At 34.5% G+C, this 18,607-nt stretch overlaps 2 protein-coding genes across 6 annotated transcripts in view; one reads left to right on the top strand and one right to left on the bottom strand.

The window, feature by feature from the left end:
- REPS1 (RALBP1 associated Eps domain containing 1) overlaps positions 1-3,866 on the top strand; it is an 81,494-nt gene extending 77,628 nt beyond the window's left edge. For all 4 annotated transcript variants that reach the window (XM_074187697.1, XM_074187696.1, XM_074187695.1 and 1 more), the window contains 4 exons: positions 7-105; positions 1,153-1,301; positions 1,967-2,072; positions 3,596-3,866. In XM_074187697.1, coding sequence (XP_074043798.1) covers positions 7-105; positions 1,153-1,301; positions 1,967-2,072; positions 3,596-3,664 — 423 coding nt within the window. In that variant the 3' untranslated portion in view covers positions 3,665-3,866. The remainder of the gene's footprint in view (positions 1-6; positions 106-1,152; positions 1,302-1,966; positions 2,073-3,595) is intronic.
- A 1,638-nt stretch (positions 3,867-5,504) lies between these two features.
- Positions 5,505-18,607, bottom strand: part of ECT2L (epithelial cell transforming 2 like) — a 112,409-nt gene continuing 99,306 nt past the window's right edge. For both annotated transcript variants that reach the window (XM_074187693.1, XM_074187694.1), the window contains 6 exons: positions 16,003-16,076; positions 15,750-15,906; positions 12,695-12,760; positions 11,414-11,502; positions 8,458-8,630; positions 5,505-6,697 (listed from right to left, as the gene is read on the bottom strand). In XM_074187693.1, coding sequence (XP_074043794.1) covers positions 6,567-6,697; positions 8,458-8,630; positions 11,414-11,502; positions 12,695-12,760; positions 15,750-15,906; positions 16,003-16,076 — 690 coding nt within the window. In that variant the 3' untranslated portion in view covers positions 5,505-6,566. The remainder of the gene's footprint in view (positions 6,698-8,457; positions 8,631-11,413; positions 11,503-12,694; positions 12,761-15,749; positions 15,907-16,002; positions 16,077-18,607) is intronic.

The following is an 18,607-nucleotide window of genomic DNA, read 5'->3' as shown; positions in this document are numbered from 1 at the left end:
TTGTAGGTTGAAAAATCTTCTGATCCTTCAAGTTCTTCTCTTAGAGTTGCCAAAACAGATGGAAGAGTTGAGGAAAAGACAGCTGCTAGTGCTCCTGCCAATGTGGTATCCAAAGAGCCTTTTAAAATATTTGTTGATTTTTTTTTTTGCATATACAGTATTACATACCAAAAGTTTTAACTTTTTTATGAGACTCGAGAAGTTAGAAAACTATATATAAATTTCTAGGGAATGAAAGATCTAATCCATTCTTTTGCCTTGAGGCATTGTTATATTCTGGTCATCTTATTTAAAAGAAGAAAAAAGTCAGTGGTTCCACAGTTATGAACCTGAGTTACTAGAGGATTATGACTAGTTGGGTTTTTGTTCATTTGTTTTTTATTTAGTAAAAGTAGAAAGGTTTAGAGGAGGGGTGGTTTCAGAGAGGCAGACAGTGAGTTTTGTTTAAGAAATGGTGAGTTGAGATTCTCTCTGCTGCCTGCATGCCAACTATGGGAACTAGTCATGTAGCCTTGAACTTAAGAGAGAGGCTAGGCTGAAAAGAGACATCTGAAAGTCAGATCTGTATGAAGATCCTGGTGAAATGATGGGATAGAATTATGGGAAGATAGACTTTGGATATATATTTTTCTAGTTTGTCAAGTTTGGGGGCACTAAATTCCCTTAGCTTGTAAATCACAGCCAGTGATCCATTCATTTTAATTTTGTTAAAGTTAAAGTTTCAGTACAGAAGAATCTGAATCATTCCTTTTTAAGTTTTTTTGTATGAGAATTTGAAAAAATAAAAATGCTTTATTTTATTAAATTCTTTTTGAAGCCTTCATTAAAGTCTGTTACTCTTAAAGTCAAAGTGCACTAATTTCCTATAGCTTAGTTAACAACTACCACCTATATTCTTTTTTTACATTCATCTTCTGATGGAAGGAAAAGGAAATGCTTTGAAGTTTATAATGTATATAGAGAACTTAAATTGAATATGGTCCCCCAGAATTCGATAAGTAACAATGCTAGAATATTTATTAACTAGCCATAAAGGTCTTTGAATAATGCCCTGTATCAAATTCATTTTTGTAGTTTTATTACTTCCCTCCATGGCAGGGTATTGTGCTAGACACTGGGAACTAGGTATTTATTGTTTCATATTATTTTTAGGGCAAAAGCACAACACCTCTTGCTCCACCTCCTAAGCCTATTCGTAGAAGATTAAAATCTGAAGATGAACTAAGACCGGAAGTTGACGAACATTCTCAAAAGACAGGTGTTTTAGCTGCTGTTTTAGCCTCACAGCCTTCTATACCCAGGTAAGCTAAAATTTTAAGGTCATTTATTTGAAATCATATTTTCCTATTCAGATTGAATAGTGTTTGTATTGTTTCAGTTTGAGTTGGGTAAAGATGCATTTGTCTTTTGGGTAACTTTACTCATTTTGTATGTATTGCTTTAAACTTTTCTTTACTAGAACTTTGCTTTCCTTTTCTCCCTTTCCCATCAGAGTCCAAAGTGGTTGATTTGGAAAGACTAAGGAAGTCATTATAGTTCTTTTTTTTCTACCTATTTAGATAATTCTCTTTGTTTTGTTTTTTGCAAGGCCATGGGGTTTTAAGTGACTTGCCCAAGGTCACACAGCTAGGTAATTAAGTATCTCAAATCATATTTGAACTCGGGTCCTCCTGACTTCAGGGCCATTGCTCTATCTACTGCGCCACCTAGCTGCCCCTTAAATAATTCTTAATCAGAAATATTAAACTTTTTAAAATGACATTGACCATAATTGTTCTACAGTTCCTTTTCTGGGTATACTTTTATCTTCTAGAATATGGGATAGGTATGAGTTGAATTGCCAAAAAATAGCAAAGAATTTCTTCTGTTCAATATCTGTGTGAAAGTAATAGGATGGAGTTACTTGAGATGAAGAGAATTCAGAGATTAGAAATGGACTATATTTTTTCCCCTTTTATCTTCTCAGATCAGTTGGGAAGGATAAGAAAGCTATTCAGGCATCAATTAGGCGCAATAAGGAAACCAATACAGTTTTGGCCAGATTGAATAGTGAATTGCAGCAACAATTAAAGGTAATGACATTTTCTGGATTCTTGTAACTATGTAAAAAAGATGTAGTATGGTGGTATTTTACTTAAATGGGGAAATTTTGTATTTTTTTTTATGACATTTTGAATCTTTCACATAACTCATTATATACAACAGTTAATTACACTTGCAAGGTACTATGCTAGATACTGGGGTTGTAAAGACAAGGTCCTGTTCTTAAGGAACTTATATTTTACTTCAGAGATACCACATGTACAAAGATAAATAGATCCTTTGGCGGGGTGGGGAGTGAGTCAGTCCTAATATAGGGAAACAGAAAACTTTCCCCAAAGTTGTAATAGCACTTAAGTTAAGCCTTGAAAAGATAGAGATTTTAAGCATCAGAGGTGAAAAAGGACAGAAATTTCAGGTATATGGAAGAACATCTGTCAAAGAACTGGAAACAAAGATTGAATACTTAGTTTGGAGAAAATATATATGTTGGTTTTCTATTTTACTTTATTATAAGACTGAAAAAAATATTTTCCTATTAGGACCCAAAAGACCTTTATAAATTAATGTTTGTTTTTATATCCCTGTGATTTAATTGGTATGGGTAACTCTCCTGTGAAAATTTCTCCCACTTTGATGTAACTTACATGGTTATCTGGAGCTCAGTCTTCAAGAGTTGCCTGGAACACTGAATTTATGACTAATCCTAGATCATTTAACTAGTTTTATCAGAGGAGTAATCAAACTTAATTTTTCTGACTCCAAGTCTAGGTATCCATATCATGCTGCCAACACTTTAATTCTATACTAAAAGACAAACTACTATTGTCATCTATGAGTAGTTATTTAGACTAAAAATTTAAAATAGATTATGTGATTTAAAATATGAAAAAAAAAGCAAGACAGATATACCATGTATGTAATGTACAGAGGAAGGGAAGTAACTTAATTTGGTGACACTCTGATTGATACAAAGGACTAATTGGGTTTAGAGAACCAATAGTGATCACAATGTGGCTGTAAAGAATAAAATAACTATATAAAAACTATGTAATAACTATGATACATCCTAGAAAAATTAAATGTACGGGGTTTGATCACCTGGAAAGGAAACTAGACTAATAAGATTTCTTCTTTGAAAGTGATGGGTACATATTACCATTGTATATAATTGGAAAACAAATAAAATGTTAAAAAAAATGAAAAAAAAAGTACTTGTACATGCTTTTATTAATGTATCCTGGAAGTAATCTTAATATGAATGGTGCCCTTTATTTTTCTGATTTTTTTTTTTAAGGTATATATACCCTGCTTTAAGAAGTGAATTTTTACATGTAAAAAAGTTGTATAAACCGTAATTTTAGAAAAATAAATTTACATGGGGAACTTAAAAAAAACCCTCAGTAATTTATTTTATAAAGTAAACAATTACTTATTTTACAAGCTCATATATTTGAATGTGGTGCATTCTTAAAGCAGAGAACATTGGTGTTATTAAGAAATGTATTAAATGAAATCTGCATGTTTAACTTTCACACATCCTAATCTTTTTTAGGATGTTCTTGAAGAGAGAATTTCCCTGGAAGTTCAACTGGAACAGCTTCGACCATTCTCTCACCTATAAGCCAATTGCCGTTAACTGTGAACATATTCATTTTTAATGGGGTATCGGGCTCTCTCTAAGCCAGTTTGAAGACCAGACAGACATTTAGCTCTATTCAACGTTATGTTTTGTGATTGTTTTGTCCTGTATGTTCACCATTGTATTTAAGTTTTTGTTTTTTAATTTCAACAATAAAGAGGGCCAGGATGACCTTTTTCTGGAAGGAATGTTGTATTTGTTGCCACTCCCAATACTTGTTGACCCCCAATATAAGGAGTATATGATATTGATCCATTGTATTATGTTTAAGTGGCCAAAACTTTAAACTGGAATTTATGTACATAATGGGCTTCTCAGCTGCATGTCAAGCACTGTCCACAGAAATGTCTTTGTAAAAAAGGAAAAACAGTAAAATGTAATGACTCTGAGAGTTGTTACTCTTCGAGTTTCATTTTTTCCATATTACATCTATATTTGCTCTCAGAAAGTAAATCATTAAAGCAAAATTCCTTTAGACTTTAAAATTGTCAGTACTGTAGTAGGCAAAGCATTTCTCTGCCTACATACTGGGTACAGGAAAAGCAGCCTGTTTCTTTGCAATAAACCAAATCATTCAGGGTGCCACAGAGTCTTTGCAGGCTGCCTTGCCATATCAACCAAGTTGTCATATTTCTTAACCCTATGGAGTGTAGCTAAAAGTCTCCTGTCCAGTTTTTCCACATTTTTTTGATTTAGCAGAATTCAAACAACTATGATATAGGGAATCCTTTCTCAAGTTTCTTCTGCAGGAAAAAAAGGGAGGGAGGAATTTTATCCCCAACATAGATGAAATTTTCCCCCCACTATCACTTCTCTCTGCATGTTCCAAACACTTATCTTTTAATAACTCATATCCATCAGTCTTTCCTGTTACAGATTGTCATATTGTGTGTCAATACCTCTATGGACTTTTAATTCCAACAAAAAGTACGTAGGATTTCTGGGTTACTGTCTGTCATCTCGTCATTAGCCTTATTCTTTGGGCATATAGACAGGCTTTACACCATTAACAGAGTTCCCTGAGCGTATCCTACTATTCAGGTCGATGTACTGTATTAGGATTTGTTGTATATTGTATGATACATATCTTTTGATCTCATGTAAATTTGCTTTAATGCTGACTAACAGCAGATAATCTATTTAACGGCTCATTCTGGCTGTGGGATCATAGATGTTAAATTGCATGGATGTATCTCAGCAGAATCAGAACTAGCAAATGTGTGATTTTTACATCAATAAAACAGCACAAGATTTTCATTTTTGTTCCTTTCTTAACTAGGATTTAAAAATCTACACAAGGAATACTTTTTTGCATCATGAAGTGAAGACACTAATCTTATTTCTGCCAGTTAGCATAAAACCATTAACTAGGTTTCCAGACTTCTGTAACAGTTCAGTCTGTCTGCTACTCCTGCTTAGGAAACAAACAAGTAAGGAGGGTAGCCCTTGGAAATGTATTCTGTTTAGTGAAGGCACACACTATAGCTTTATTGCATCAGTTTCTTAAAGTTCCCAGAGGAACTTTAAAAACTATTTGGATAGTTTAATCAGAAAACTACAAAAACCTAGTTCAGCAGTAAGTCTATTATCTGGTTTTGAAGACATCCTAATTTTCTTTTATCAGTATTAACACAGTCACATTTGACTGGATTTCATATTTAGTAGTTATAGAAGTTTTTCAATGAAAGAAAATGAAGCAAAAAGACAGAAGGAACAACTTCCCAGCTGATTGTGTAATGAAAATAAAATGTCTGAAATAACATTTAAATTTTTTTGGAAACCACCCACCTTTTCTTCTCCCCCACCCCCACCCCAACTCCCATCCCAGAACTACAATTTCTTCTTTCTAGGAACCTTCCAGTGAGGACATTTCTTTTACCAATACAGGATATATGAGAAGTTAAATGATTGACTTAGGGTGCTCTTTTTCTCTCAAAAGGCTGTTTTGTGTAACTTTTGCCTCATAACTTCTCTGAACTTTAACCTTTTAAGATTACGTACGCATTATAAACTAAATTCTTCCTAGATCTGAATTTTGTAGTATATTAACATTAAGAAAACATTCCGGGGTGGCTAGGTGGTGCAGTACATAGAGCACCAGCCCTGGAGTCAGGAGTACCTGAATTCAAATCTGGCCCCAGACACTTCATAATTACCTAGCCATGTGGCCTTGGGCAAGCCACTTAACCCCATTGCCTTGCCAAAAACCTTAAGGAAAAAAAAAAGAAAAGAAAGGAAAACATTCCAAATTCTTGAAGAAATAATTCTTTAAATTTCCTAGACCTCTGAATATTCTTAATTAGTTAGATTGAAGAAAATTTAAGATGGAATATACCTGACAAGTGGGAAGATAGTAAAGATTGTTCATTTTCAAAAATCATAAAATACTAAAACTCAGAGACTCTAGAGATGACCTAGTCTAGTATCCCTAATTTTACAAAATCTGACTCAAGTAGTAAGTAAAGAGCCAAGTTGAACATTGAACATTGAATTTTGAATTCACTTTTTTCCTACTATTACACTGGATGTGTATGTATATGTGATTGTCTTCTCAGGAGCTCATGCAAAAATTCCTCCTGGTTTTGTTACTCATTAGAGCACAGAATCCAAATTTACTGTCAGCCTTGAATCAATTTGTTTAAATCATTGGAAATTAACAGTGGACATTAAAATTACCCAAGGGAAGAATCCAAAATTTACTTAATTATTTCTGTTAATTATAATAAATATTTGAGCATAGATCACAGAATCAGAGTATTTAGAGTTGGAAGGTGTCATCCTAGTTAATCTTCCATCCAATGAGAGAGTCTCATTAATATCTGCTCTTAGACTTTTAAACTAGATCCTTCAGAACAATTAAGTTCTCTTGGTGTTTTCATTAAGTCTAATCATACTTCTCAATACTGCTTCTGATTGAACTCTGCAACACTGACAGCCATACCAATTTATCCTCATTCTCTGTTGAACAAATCCATTGACACTTTGGGCCTTGTAGAATAAATGCATTCTTGATATCTGGAACAACAGAAAGGTTTACTTTAGTAACCGAGTTCTGCTAGTAGAACTCCACAAAGAGATTTTAGGGCTAGTGTTTAAAGATTATTACAAATATTTACAAAATTTGCATTATTTCTAATCATCATTAACATCTTCTAAAATATTTAATCAGATTATCAAAAAAGATATATACATAATAGATTTTAGACATAGCTTTTCCTAAAAGTAATTATAGATATGATTCAGGAACCCAAAAGAATCAGAAAAAATTGTCATCTATCTTAGATAAAATATAATTAGAATTTTTCCAAAGTATACAATGAATGGATTAATTACAAAGAATCCTTTTTCAGTGAATTGTGCCATATATCAGGTTTGTGAATAAAAGGTTAATTTTCTAGTGAATACATAGATGATAAATTCTGTAAATTTTTGATAGACTATAGACTATACATCATAAAATAAATGGGTACAATAAGTAGGAAGGTTTTTTTTGTATTGGGTATCATTTCAGGTTAAGATTGAGAATAATTCCAATTTAAAAAAAACTCAGTTTAAAGGTAAACTCAACTAAAAACATGTAGTCATCTTTCCTTTTAATGGAACAGAACAATGAGATAATCTTAAACAGTTTAAAACTAAATCATAAAGATGTGTTTTGATGTATATGTGTGTGTGTGTGTGTGTGTGTGTGTGTGCATGCATGCACGTGTGTGCATGAGTTGGGTGTTTAGGAACTGATATTTTGCCAAAATCTTGTTTTTTTATAATTAATAATAAATTGACCATAGTAATAACATTATCACATAACACTTAAGATATTTGAAGTTCTGTAATCATGTTTTCTTTTAACTTTTTCTTCAGGATTTTTTTTTTGTTTCCCTGACTATCCCATCATACACTATGGTTTTCATATCTGTTGTCCTCTTTGAATGTGCTTTTGTTGATTAAAACTACCTCTTAAAATGTAATGCCTGGAAACAACCATGAGTCTCCAGGCTAAGGTTTGACTAATGCAAACTGAGATTATTACTTTTCTTAATCTGGATACTGTATCTATATTAATGAGACTGAAGATGGTATATTTCTTAAGCAGCTCATTGCCCTCACTGTGCTTGTGAATTAAAATTCCCAGGACTTTCATTTGTATTAAGTCATTGCATGAAAACAACTTTAGAATTAGAATTGACTTTATAAGTCAATACAACCCCCTCATTCTCTGAGGAAACAAGTCCAGAGATGTTAGACTTGTTCAGTGTTTGGTCGAAAGCAGGAGAATGAGAATTCAAAGTTTCATCCTATTTAAATATAAAAGCATAACCTTTTTGTTGCTTTCTAATTCAGCTATTCTGATGTGATCTCATTATTAAAACTTTGGGTCACTTGTTCGTATTTGCCCTTGGCTGATCATAGAGGTTTCTTTGGATGCTACCCTCCTTTTTCTTCCTCATTTGAATTTTGTCATCATTGGATTATCAGAATTTAATTTCTTAGAGCTCTTTATCCTCTCTTATACCAACTTTAATCTGAATTTTAGGCCAAAGGGATAGTATACTCAAGCTAACATTCCTTGACTATTCCCAATATTCTCTTCCTTTACCATCTGTCCTGAAAATAATTTAGAATTTACTTAGTATTTATATATTTGAATTCAGATTCCTTGGAAATTGTGAATTTCAAACTGGCATATGAAAATTTTAATTCTTTGTGCAACTTTATGAACTCTAGAATTCTATAAGATCCTAAAGCTACCCAACTAAAGAAGAGTAAAGACATACATTTGGAGTCTGGGATGTCTTCTATTAGCAGTCGATGAAGGACTACCAGTGCTAGAAACTGATAAGTTGTCTGAATAGTCCTTTCAAATGGGGTGTGAGTTATAGTCCGATGAGAAACAAGAAGTGCGTCATTGAAGAGGAAAAGGCTGAGGTCATGGATGTGTTCATAGAGCCTGTGCAGAAATGGGAGAAAACAAGAGCATGTATTTGCTTTCGATCTTTGTGTGTGTGTGTGTGTGTGTACATATGAATATATATATGTACATATATATGAATTTTTTTTCAAATTTTTACCAAACTTTGATAAGGTCAGAAGACCTGACTTCCAGTCATATCTGGAACTCAGTAGTTAAGTCACAGTCTCTGAAGTTCAGCTCCCTCATTTGTTAAGTGGGGTTAATACTTGAATTGCCCATCTCACTGTGTTGTACACAGCCAAATGAGTTGCTTTCCAGTATAAGGAACTGTAGAAAGGAGTTAATGCTAGAAATGCATGAACCCTAGCTCTCAGTAAATATAAAATTGAAATTGTTAGATGAGTTCATGCTTGAAAGCAAAATTTAAAAATTTTGTGAAGGCCTAGAAAGTTGGTAGGACTGAGGAGAAAATAATTTTGTGAGATAGTTACCACTATTTTAAAAATAAGGAAACAGGAACAAAGATTTCAAATGTCTTGTGCAAAGTCTATTTACTAATCTATCTGGTGTTTGCTGAGAGCTACTTAGACTCTTCCCTTAGGGACACAAGCACAGGCACATAAAGGAAATAGTCCCTGCATTATTCTATAGACCTATACTTTGTACTTGAAACCTACACTTGGGCAAGATAATATCAAGTTTTTCTTGCTTGCTTGATAGAAAATTGACAGTCAAGATAGTGCCTCATGAAGAAAAAGGTTTGGGTTTTTTTAATTTTTACATATTTAAGTAATTTAAGTGATCTTATAATTGAAGAAACTAAATATTAAAACTTTGAGTTGTAATAATAGAGAACCTGAACAATTGTCTTGAGTGTTTCCTTATCCCATCAGTTTGCCAGGAATTTCTAATTGGATAGTCTTCATCCTTATAGGTGACACAGTTGATAAGAGCACTGACCTTGGAGTCAGCAGGATAGGAGTATGAAGCCAACCTCAGACACTTGACACTTGCTAGCAGTGTGACCTTGGGCAAGTCACTTAACCCTGATTACTTTATATCCAAGGTCATGTCTGGTCATCCTGATTCATATCTGGCCACTGGACCCAGATGGTTCTGGAGGAGAAAATGAGGCTGGTGACCTAGCATAATACCCCCTCACTAAAATCCAGTTCATGTGCTTGTCACCTCCCCTGATGTCATGGCCTTTGAAAATAATGGACAAACATCATTTCCTCTCTATTCCATTGAGAGATCATATTTGAAATTCTACAGACACAAAGAGAGTCTTGGCACAATTGTGTAATTGATTTTTACATAAAGCAAAAACTGCATAATGTCACCTGCCTTAATTTAGTGGGAAGTATTAAAGTGAAGTGAAAAGTTATTCTCCCACCGAGAAAAAAGATAGAGGCATTGATTTCTTTACATTTGGACGGTCATCATGTTCAGGAATGAAAAAACTTTGGTTTTACTATAGCATTTATTTATTTTTGGTTTTTGCAAAATAATGAAATTAAGTGACTTGCCCATGGTCATACAGCATTTTTAATATAGTATTTTTAAAACTTTCAATAAAAAGGGAGGGTTAATAATACATTTGTAGGTTGACTTCATTTAAAAAAATGAATACTTGCAAATTAGGTGACATGAATCTGTAGGATAGACTTAACTGTTCTATTCCAATTATCTACAAAACTCAATTTTCTGAGCTTCAGTTTCATCATCCATCTGCTTCAAAAATCGTATGAAAGACCTACACCAGAGGGTTAGCATGATGAAAAGGCTTTGTAAACTGAAACGTTGGCAACAGGAGCCAAAGGTGAAGGTGACAAGCCATTAAATAATTTTGCCATTTGACTTTGGAATAGAATAAAGAACAATATTTTTAGGCATCCTGGACTACATAACAAGAATGAAGAGACTTAAAATCACTTAATGATCATAGTAATGCAAATTAAAACAATTCTGGGGTACCACCTCACACCTATCAGAATGACTTCTATGACAAAGAAAAAAGATATTGGAGTGTTGGGAAAACTGGGGCTCTAGTGCACTTTTGGTGGAGTTGTAATAAATTGAGCCATTGTAGAAAGCTATTTGGACCTAAAGGGCTGCAAAACTGTCCATAATCTTTGAGCCAGAAATGCCATTTCCCAAAGACGTTTTTAAAAAAGGGAAAAAGACCTAGTGTACAAAAATATTTATAGCAGCTCCTTTTGTGGAGGTTAAGAATCAGAAATCAGAGATTCTCATCACTTGGGGAATGGCTAAACAAACTGTGGTATATGATTGTAGTGGGTTCTTATGCAATATGAAATGAAAATCAGAATGATTTCAGAAAAACCTGGAAAAACTTAAGTGAACTGATACATAGTGAAGTGAACAAAACCAGAAGAATATTGTACACAGTAACAGCAATATTGTTTGAGGAATAACTGAATGATTTAGCTATTCTCAGTAATACAGTGATCTAAAGATAATCCCAAATGACTAATGATGAAGCATACTATCTGCCTCCAGAGAAAAAACTGATATTGATTGAATACAGACTGAAACATGCTATATTTTGACTATTGTTCTTTGGATTTTTTCTTTTATTCAAGTCTTGCACAAGATGATTAATAGGGAAATGTTTACATAATTGCAAATACATAAACTACCTGATTGCTTACCACTTCAGGGAGGGAGGGATAGAATTTGGAATTCAAAACTTTAAAGAAAAATGTTCAAAACAGAACACAGAGACTAAAAGAGTCTAAAGAATTACCAATGAATTATAACTTCTATGGGTTATGTCTGTGCTTTGATATATTTACCTTAATGAGAAGCTGACTTCCTCATTGCAGCAGCGAAGCTGGGCCACATCCTGTACCCTAATTAGGAATCTGTTGCCTTCTGAGAGAGTCTATGAATTTGAATACAAAATCAAAATCAGATCACTAATCTATCTGAGAATTTTTATTAAAGTGCCTACTATGTGCTAAACACTGTGCTTGGAACTGAAGAGACAAAATTATGTATCATCAGCTTTTTAAAGTTATTGTAGTCCCATTCTACAAATTTAACTTCTTGAATAACTATGTAACTGCTGTTAAAGTTGCTTAGTTCAACTTTGAAAGCTACATTCAGTGAACTAAACTGTTTAAAATCTATTTCTTCAATTGATCTTAGAACTAGATAAATGTGAAATATATTTAGGGGAAGTTGATTTCTTTTTCTTTGTTTTGGTGGGGGAGGCAATTAAGGTTAAGTGACTTCCCAGGGTCACACAGCTAGTAAGTGTGAATTGTCTGAGGTCACATTTGAACTCAGATCTTCTAGGTTCCAGGGTCAGTGCTCTGTCCACTGTGAAACTATCTAGCACAATTTCTAATTTAGATTTCTTGAATACTTGGGGAGGGAGATACAGAGAGTCAAAGGCAGATCCCTGATGAATAAATACTGAATCTCTCAGTTCTTGAGGCAATTCTGTAAGTCTATAAGTTGCAGGAAGGTGCTGACCTGAATTAGTAAAAGAAATTCCTCCTCTGGGAATTCCTTATTATCAATGACATCACAGATCCAATCTCTATCCCTTTGGAAGTCAGACTGGATTAGAATGTGCAAAAGCAGATTCTAGAGGAAAATTTACAGAATGGAATTACTTATATTAAGGAATAAGACCCCCAGCATATGCGAAGGAGAGATAATAATCATGCTAATAGTTAAAGGAAGAGGCAATGTCAGAAATTGTTCTGTTCAGTTTGAGTTCTAAAAAAAAATTACTTTTTTTTACCTTTTTCTAGCAACTCTTTTCTTTTCCTTGCCCAATCAAATGTAAAAACAACTGTCCTTCATCCCAACCAAATAATAAAATTCAATTAAAATCACTAAATGTCCAATCCATTAATATTTTCTGAACATTTATTGTGTGAAGGAAGAGTCCCATATTAGCTGCTGCTTTGAAGGAAAAAGCAAAAATCTGAGTGCAGTGTAGGCCTGGGGCTCTGATAAAGATTGAACTTCTGTCCCTTCTGGGTGGTAAATCAACTTAAGCTGCCAGAGGCAGAAGTAGCCATTGGTATAAGAGCAGTTATGGGTATCACTGAGGTACTTACCGGGCATCCGCAGACATTCCTTTCTATGTCTGACAACTGATCTTTCCTGTTGACATTTTGCTTCAACTAAAAAAACAAAGTCATTATTTTAGATAAACTGAATAATTATAAACTTTGGTGTTTATGAGGGGAAGAATACTCAGCCCAAGGACCCTTTCTACAGCATCTAAGACAATACTTTCAAAATCTAAAGCAGAAGTTTTTGTTCATAGTCTTCTGAGAGAAGCAAAAAAAGAAAAGGAAAGGAAAAACAAGCTCTTATTAATTATATGTTTTTAAAAGCAGCTTCCAGAGCATATCTCGGCATCTGCACATATTCAGTCTAGTCTCTAATGCCTTTCACAAATGTAGCACTCAAATGATCATGGTAAATTCCTTGAGGGTAGGAATGGTCATTTTTCATCTTTGAATCCCATGACCTGCCAGAATGCATGACATGTAACTTACAGTTAAATGCTTATTGAATAAATGAATAATAACCATTAGGTACTAGAAGATTGTGAATTAGTAAACTTCAATGAATTAAGCAGAAAAGTCAAGTAATACATTTTAGAAAGATTTTCATTAATATGCTCTAGGGGAAGGAGGAGAGGAAGGATTTTTTAACTCCCATTTAACCGGAATATTAAATTTCTATATCCCATTCCAAAAGTTTTCTGGTTAATCAAGATTTTATTGTAATTCATTTGGCAGCATTAGTTCTTAACTACTTTTTGGGGGGGCATTTGAAACATGTGGTTTGGATTACTGGCCACAGCATTGTTAGCTTTAGAGAAGTCCAAAATCAATTAACACAGGTATTAGAGAATTTTCTTGAAAATGTTGACCTTCAAAGAAAAAAAAAATTGCACAGGAACTCAAAGTACTTTGGTCCAAATATCTTTAAATTAGTTTCTATATTGATTATGGGGGGGCAGAGACAAGATGGCAGCATGAAGGCAGGAATTCCCAGAAACTCATTCCCCCCAAAACTCCAAAAGCTGTAAAGCCAAAATTTAGAGGGGGGGGGGCAGAATCCACAGAAAGACTGAGAGATACAATTTCCCAATCCAAGACAACTTAGAAGATCCAGGAAAGGTCTGTTTCACTGGGACCAGGGGTTGGAAAGAGCCACAGCCACAGTGCAGTGCAGCCAGGTGGAGCAAACGAGCTCCAGCCTTCCAGGAACAGTGCTGTGTGGTGCCTAGGTGCCTGAGGTTACCTAGGTCCATGGCAGAGGGGCCAGTTTCCAGACTTCTTGACCCAGGAATCACTGGGGACAGCCTACAGGGGTAGTGAAAGAACTCTACCACACCAGAATGAGTCCAGAGCACTGACCTCAGAACAGCCAGTGAGAACTTGCAGCGGGAATTGGGGAAGCCACCCAATACTTCCAGAGCTCCCAGTCCACAGATTGTAAGGGGGGTTGGGGGAGACTGTAGAGGTCTCTCTGCTCTCCCTGGGGCAAGACTGTTGTTTGCCCACACTCAGATCCAGGTTGCAATCTGGGCCCCCATACTACCATAGCCAAACAAGGCCCCTCTTGACAGCTCCAGGGCAGAGGGGAGGGCCTGTGATCATCCACATACCAGAGCTCAGGCAAGACAGCAATCAGAACTTCTCATAAGACCTTGGAGGAATTAAGGTCTCTGTGGGTGTTCCAAAAGCCCCCTGAAGCCTTGGAAGTGCAGTAAATCAGTCATAGGCTGAGGAAATGAGTAAACAACAGAAAAAGAAGAATCTGACCATAGAAAATTACTTTGGTCCGATGGAAGATCAAAATACATACTCAAAAGATGACAAAGTTGAAACATCTGTATCTAAAACCTTCAAGAGAAATAGAAAATGGGCTCAGGCTATGGATGAGCTCAGAAAAGACTTTGAAAAGCAATTAAGGGAGGAGAAATGAGAGCAATGCAAATAAATCATGAGAACTAAGTCAACAGCTTCATGAAAGAAATACAAAAAACCCACTGAAGACAATAATATGTTAAAAACCAGTTTGGGCAAAATGGAAAAAAGCAACACAAAATGCAAATGAGGAGAAGAATGCCTTAAAAAAGCAGAATTGGCCAGGCAGAAAAGGAGATTAACAAAAGCTCTCTGAAGAAAATAACTCCTACAAGACTCAGGTGAATCATAGAGAGGGTAGAGGAGAAGGATTAATTATGAGGAACTTAATGATGTTGAACTGTTTGTATTCCTGCATGGGAAAAAGATACTGATAACTCATATGAACTTTCTCATTTATAAGAGCAATTAGAAGAACTACATAGACAAGGCACAGGAAGGAACTGAATATAATAGTATAATATAGTAATAAGATAGAGTCAATGGGTGATAAAGTACTGGGAGGAAGGGAAAGGAGAGGAAGGAGGGACTAAGGTATTTCACATAAGTCAAGAAAAAGCTTTTTCAATGGAGTAGAATGGGAGAAGGTGAGGGGGGATGAGTGAGCCTTCATTTTCATCAGAAATGGCTCAGAGAGGAAATAACATACACACTTAATAGGGTATAGAAATCTAACCCTAGAGAAAAATTAGAAGAAAGGGATGGGATAAGGGGAAATGGGGTGAGGGAAGGGGGGAGTAGGTGATAGAATAGAGGGAAGATCATGGGAGAGGGTACTCAGATACAACACACTTTTGAACAGGGACAGGGTAAAAGGAGAAAGAGAATAGAATAAAAGAGAGTGGGGAGGAATAGAGTGGAGATACAATTAATAATATCGATTGTGGGGAAAATAGTGAAGCAACTTCTCTGGTGGACTTATGATAAAGAAGGCAACTCATCCGAGCAACAGCGCTGTAGGAATCTAAACACAGACTGAAGTACACTTTTCTTTCTCTCTCACTATTCTTGATATTTCTCTATCTTTTTTTGGGGGGAGGGGTTTATGTTTGCTCTCACAACAAGATTATTGTAATAATGCAAAATAAATAATGATGCTACCAATAATAATAATGAGAAAATAATGCAAAATAAATAATAATAATAATAATAATGAGAAAAAATTAGTTTCTAGAAGATCTAGCAGCCACAGTTCCAGAAGATAGGGTCACATGCATCAACTAACCTGATTAATGTAATCTATGTATCTTTTCATTTGCTTGATTGCAGTAGTCAGATCTTCACGATCAACATGATCTGCAGGTGTGTGAAGCCTCAGACCATAGAGAAGGTTAACATATTCCTCAAATCTTCTCGGTAGGTACAAGAACAACTCCTGCAGGCTACATATAACATAGGGTATATCTAAACCATATAGAAAACCCAATGGGCTCACTCTTCTTGCTATTGCCACAGATATGTTCCACTTCAAAACTTACCTCATCATTCTTGTAACAATGGTCTTATCCTGCCTCTTCAAAAATGCCCGGAATGATGGAATTATTTCTCTACACTGAAAAGTGAGAATTATATAACTTAATTTTATTATTACAACATTGCTGCATAATATTACAGCTTTTCTTTCCCCTGTGTATGTAATATTTCTATTCAAATCTAATGAAAATCAATATACCATTAGCATAGTAGAACCCTACTATAATGAATTCATATACATATATATATTATATACATATAATATATATATATATCTCACAGGCTAACTCATCCACCCAAACTTAACTATGTACAAGGAAAACTATAACATAGACACTTCCAAGCTATGTGAATATTTTTCTTTCCGAGTCACAGTCTTCTTAACTGTAAAATGGGACTAATAATACTTGCAAATATCTATCTCACAGGCAGTTATGAGGAAAACAATTTTGAAAATCTTAAAAGTGTAAATGTAGAGTTGTTATCTATAATAAATATGCCAGTCTTGTCCTCCAACATTAATATAAGTGAGTTCAACTTCACTTTACATATAAAATCTTCACCAAGTACCTAATAAAGCTGGATTCTAATATAGGGTTCATCATTAACTAAGATTGCTTAACCTCCTATAGCCTCAGTGCCTCACTTTCAAATTATAAATTCAATTTTCTTTATTTATCTCAAAGGAATACATTGTGAAGGGCAAATAAGATGACAAATGTGAAAATGCTTTGCCAAATAGGAAGCACTGTTTAAACACAGGATGGTCAGATGATAATGGTATGCAAGGTAAGCCTTAGATTGAATTATGTTTCTTAATGATTCAAGGTCTCAATTAAATTAATCAAAAGTAGTCACCAAATCAATTCTCAAAAATAAAAGTACTAGAAACTACAATGAAATCCATGAAGAAGTAATGGAAGTAGCAGAGCCCAGGGCTTTTGCTGTTAAATTTTTCACTCACCTTAAGTTGCTAAGTTTTTAATTTCACATACACACACACACACACACACACACACACACACACACACATATAAAATCAAGTTTCTATATACTGTTTTTGCCTAGATAGGTAGATATAAATATATATCTCATATATCAGATACATAATATAATACTCTATATATTATGTATGATATATTACATATATTAGACATTTGTGACTAAGCACATAGTATACATATATACAGTTCTGTATAATGTGTTATATTGTGATACATGTCATGCATGTGTAATATATTACAATATTATTCAGATATATATGTATATATATATATATATCTTTTATAATTTTCTTCAAAGGTTTTCTGCTGCCATTCATTGCCTGATGACTTCTGTTAAATTTTATTCAAGTTCTGGTTTTGATGGAGCTTTTCAAAATGCGAACTGGTGATTCTACTCACAGATATTTTATATGGTAGCCCACTCTCTGTCTGTGATACTGTTCCTTTCTTTTGAGGAGACAGAGATTTGTAAACACATTATAAATAAATAAATAACCCCAAAGCTGAATTTCCCTTCTATGGGAGCAATAACTGATACTAGAAGGTTTGTCACTACAGTGTAGAGACAAGAGAACTGAAGAAAATTCTAAAATATAGTTACCTTCTGGTATACTAAGAAATTCTTTGCTTTTTAACATGGTGAAACTGTGCTTTCTTAATCTGGAGAACAACTATACTAGCAATAAGAACAAAATAACTAGCTTTTATATTATTTTTAAAGTTTGAATACCCTTTAAGTTCTTTAACAAATTTTTATAAATTTATAAATAAACTATAAATCTTTATAAATGTGATCTCATTATATCCTTACAACAACCCTGTACGACAGATATTTTTCCATTTTACAGAGGAGGAAATGGAGTCAGTGAAAGATTAAGTGCTCAGGGTCACATAGTTTTAACTGTCTCTGGCAGGACTGGAATTCAGGTCTTCCTGATTCCAAATTCAGCTCCTCTCCACTTTACTAGCTCCCTGCCTCTAACTGTTAGCCCCACCACCACCACCTTTTAGGAACTGACCCAGAAAGAAGTTAAGGGACTTGCTCGAAGTCATCAAAAATTTCTAATAACAGAGGATGCCTTCCCCTGCCTTATCAGAGCTGGGTTAATGAAATATTGGCAAGTATCCACCGAGGTTTTCTGATAGTTCTAAACTTCTCATCTATTTTATCTACATCTTTCCCAGACTGATTTTAAAGGCAGATGATCATGAGGCAACCCAAAAGCTAAGGGAGAGAATATATTAGAGACTACATCTATGATCTCATTCATATGAGAAACTCCTAGACGAGAAAACTTCCTAAGGACAAGTGTATACCTTCTCTGGTTTTAGAAAGTTACATCAGGCACTAAGTAAAGTCACCTATTCAAGGTCATACAACCTTTATGTATTAAAGGCAGGACTTGAATTGGGGGCTTCAAGGTCATTCTCCAATCATTACAGGATATCTGGGGAAGAATAAAGGGGAGGGGGGAGTTTTCCCTTTTAATGATGATCCTTGACTCAAGGAATCAAAGCTGAAGTTTCTTTTTAACTCAGAAGAATCCTTGTGAACACTATAATAATGACTACCATAATAATAAATAATATTAGCACAGTGTTTTAA

The sequence above is a fragment of the Macrotis lagotis genome, chromosome 5, assembly GCF_037893015.1.
Source record: "Macrotis lagotis isolate mMagLag1 chromosome 5, bilby.v1.9.chrom.fasta, whole genome shotgun sequence".
In the NCBI taxonomy this organism is placed as follows: Eukaryota; Metazoa; Chordata; class Mammalia; order Peramelemorphia; family Peramelidae; genus Macrotis; species Macrotis lagotis.
This window is presented reverse-complemented; position numbering and strand designations above follow the sequence as displayed.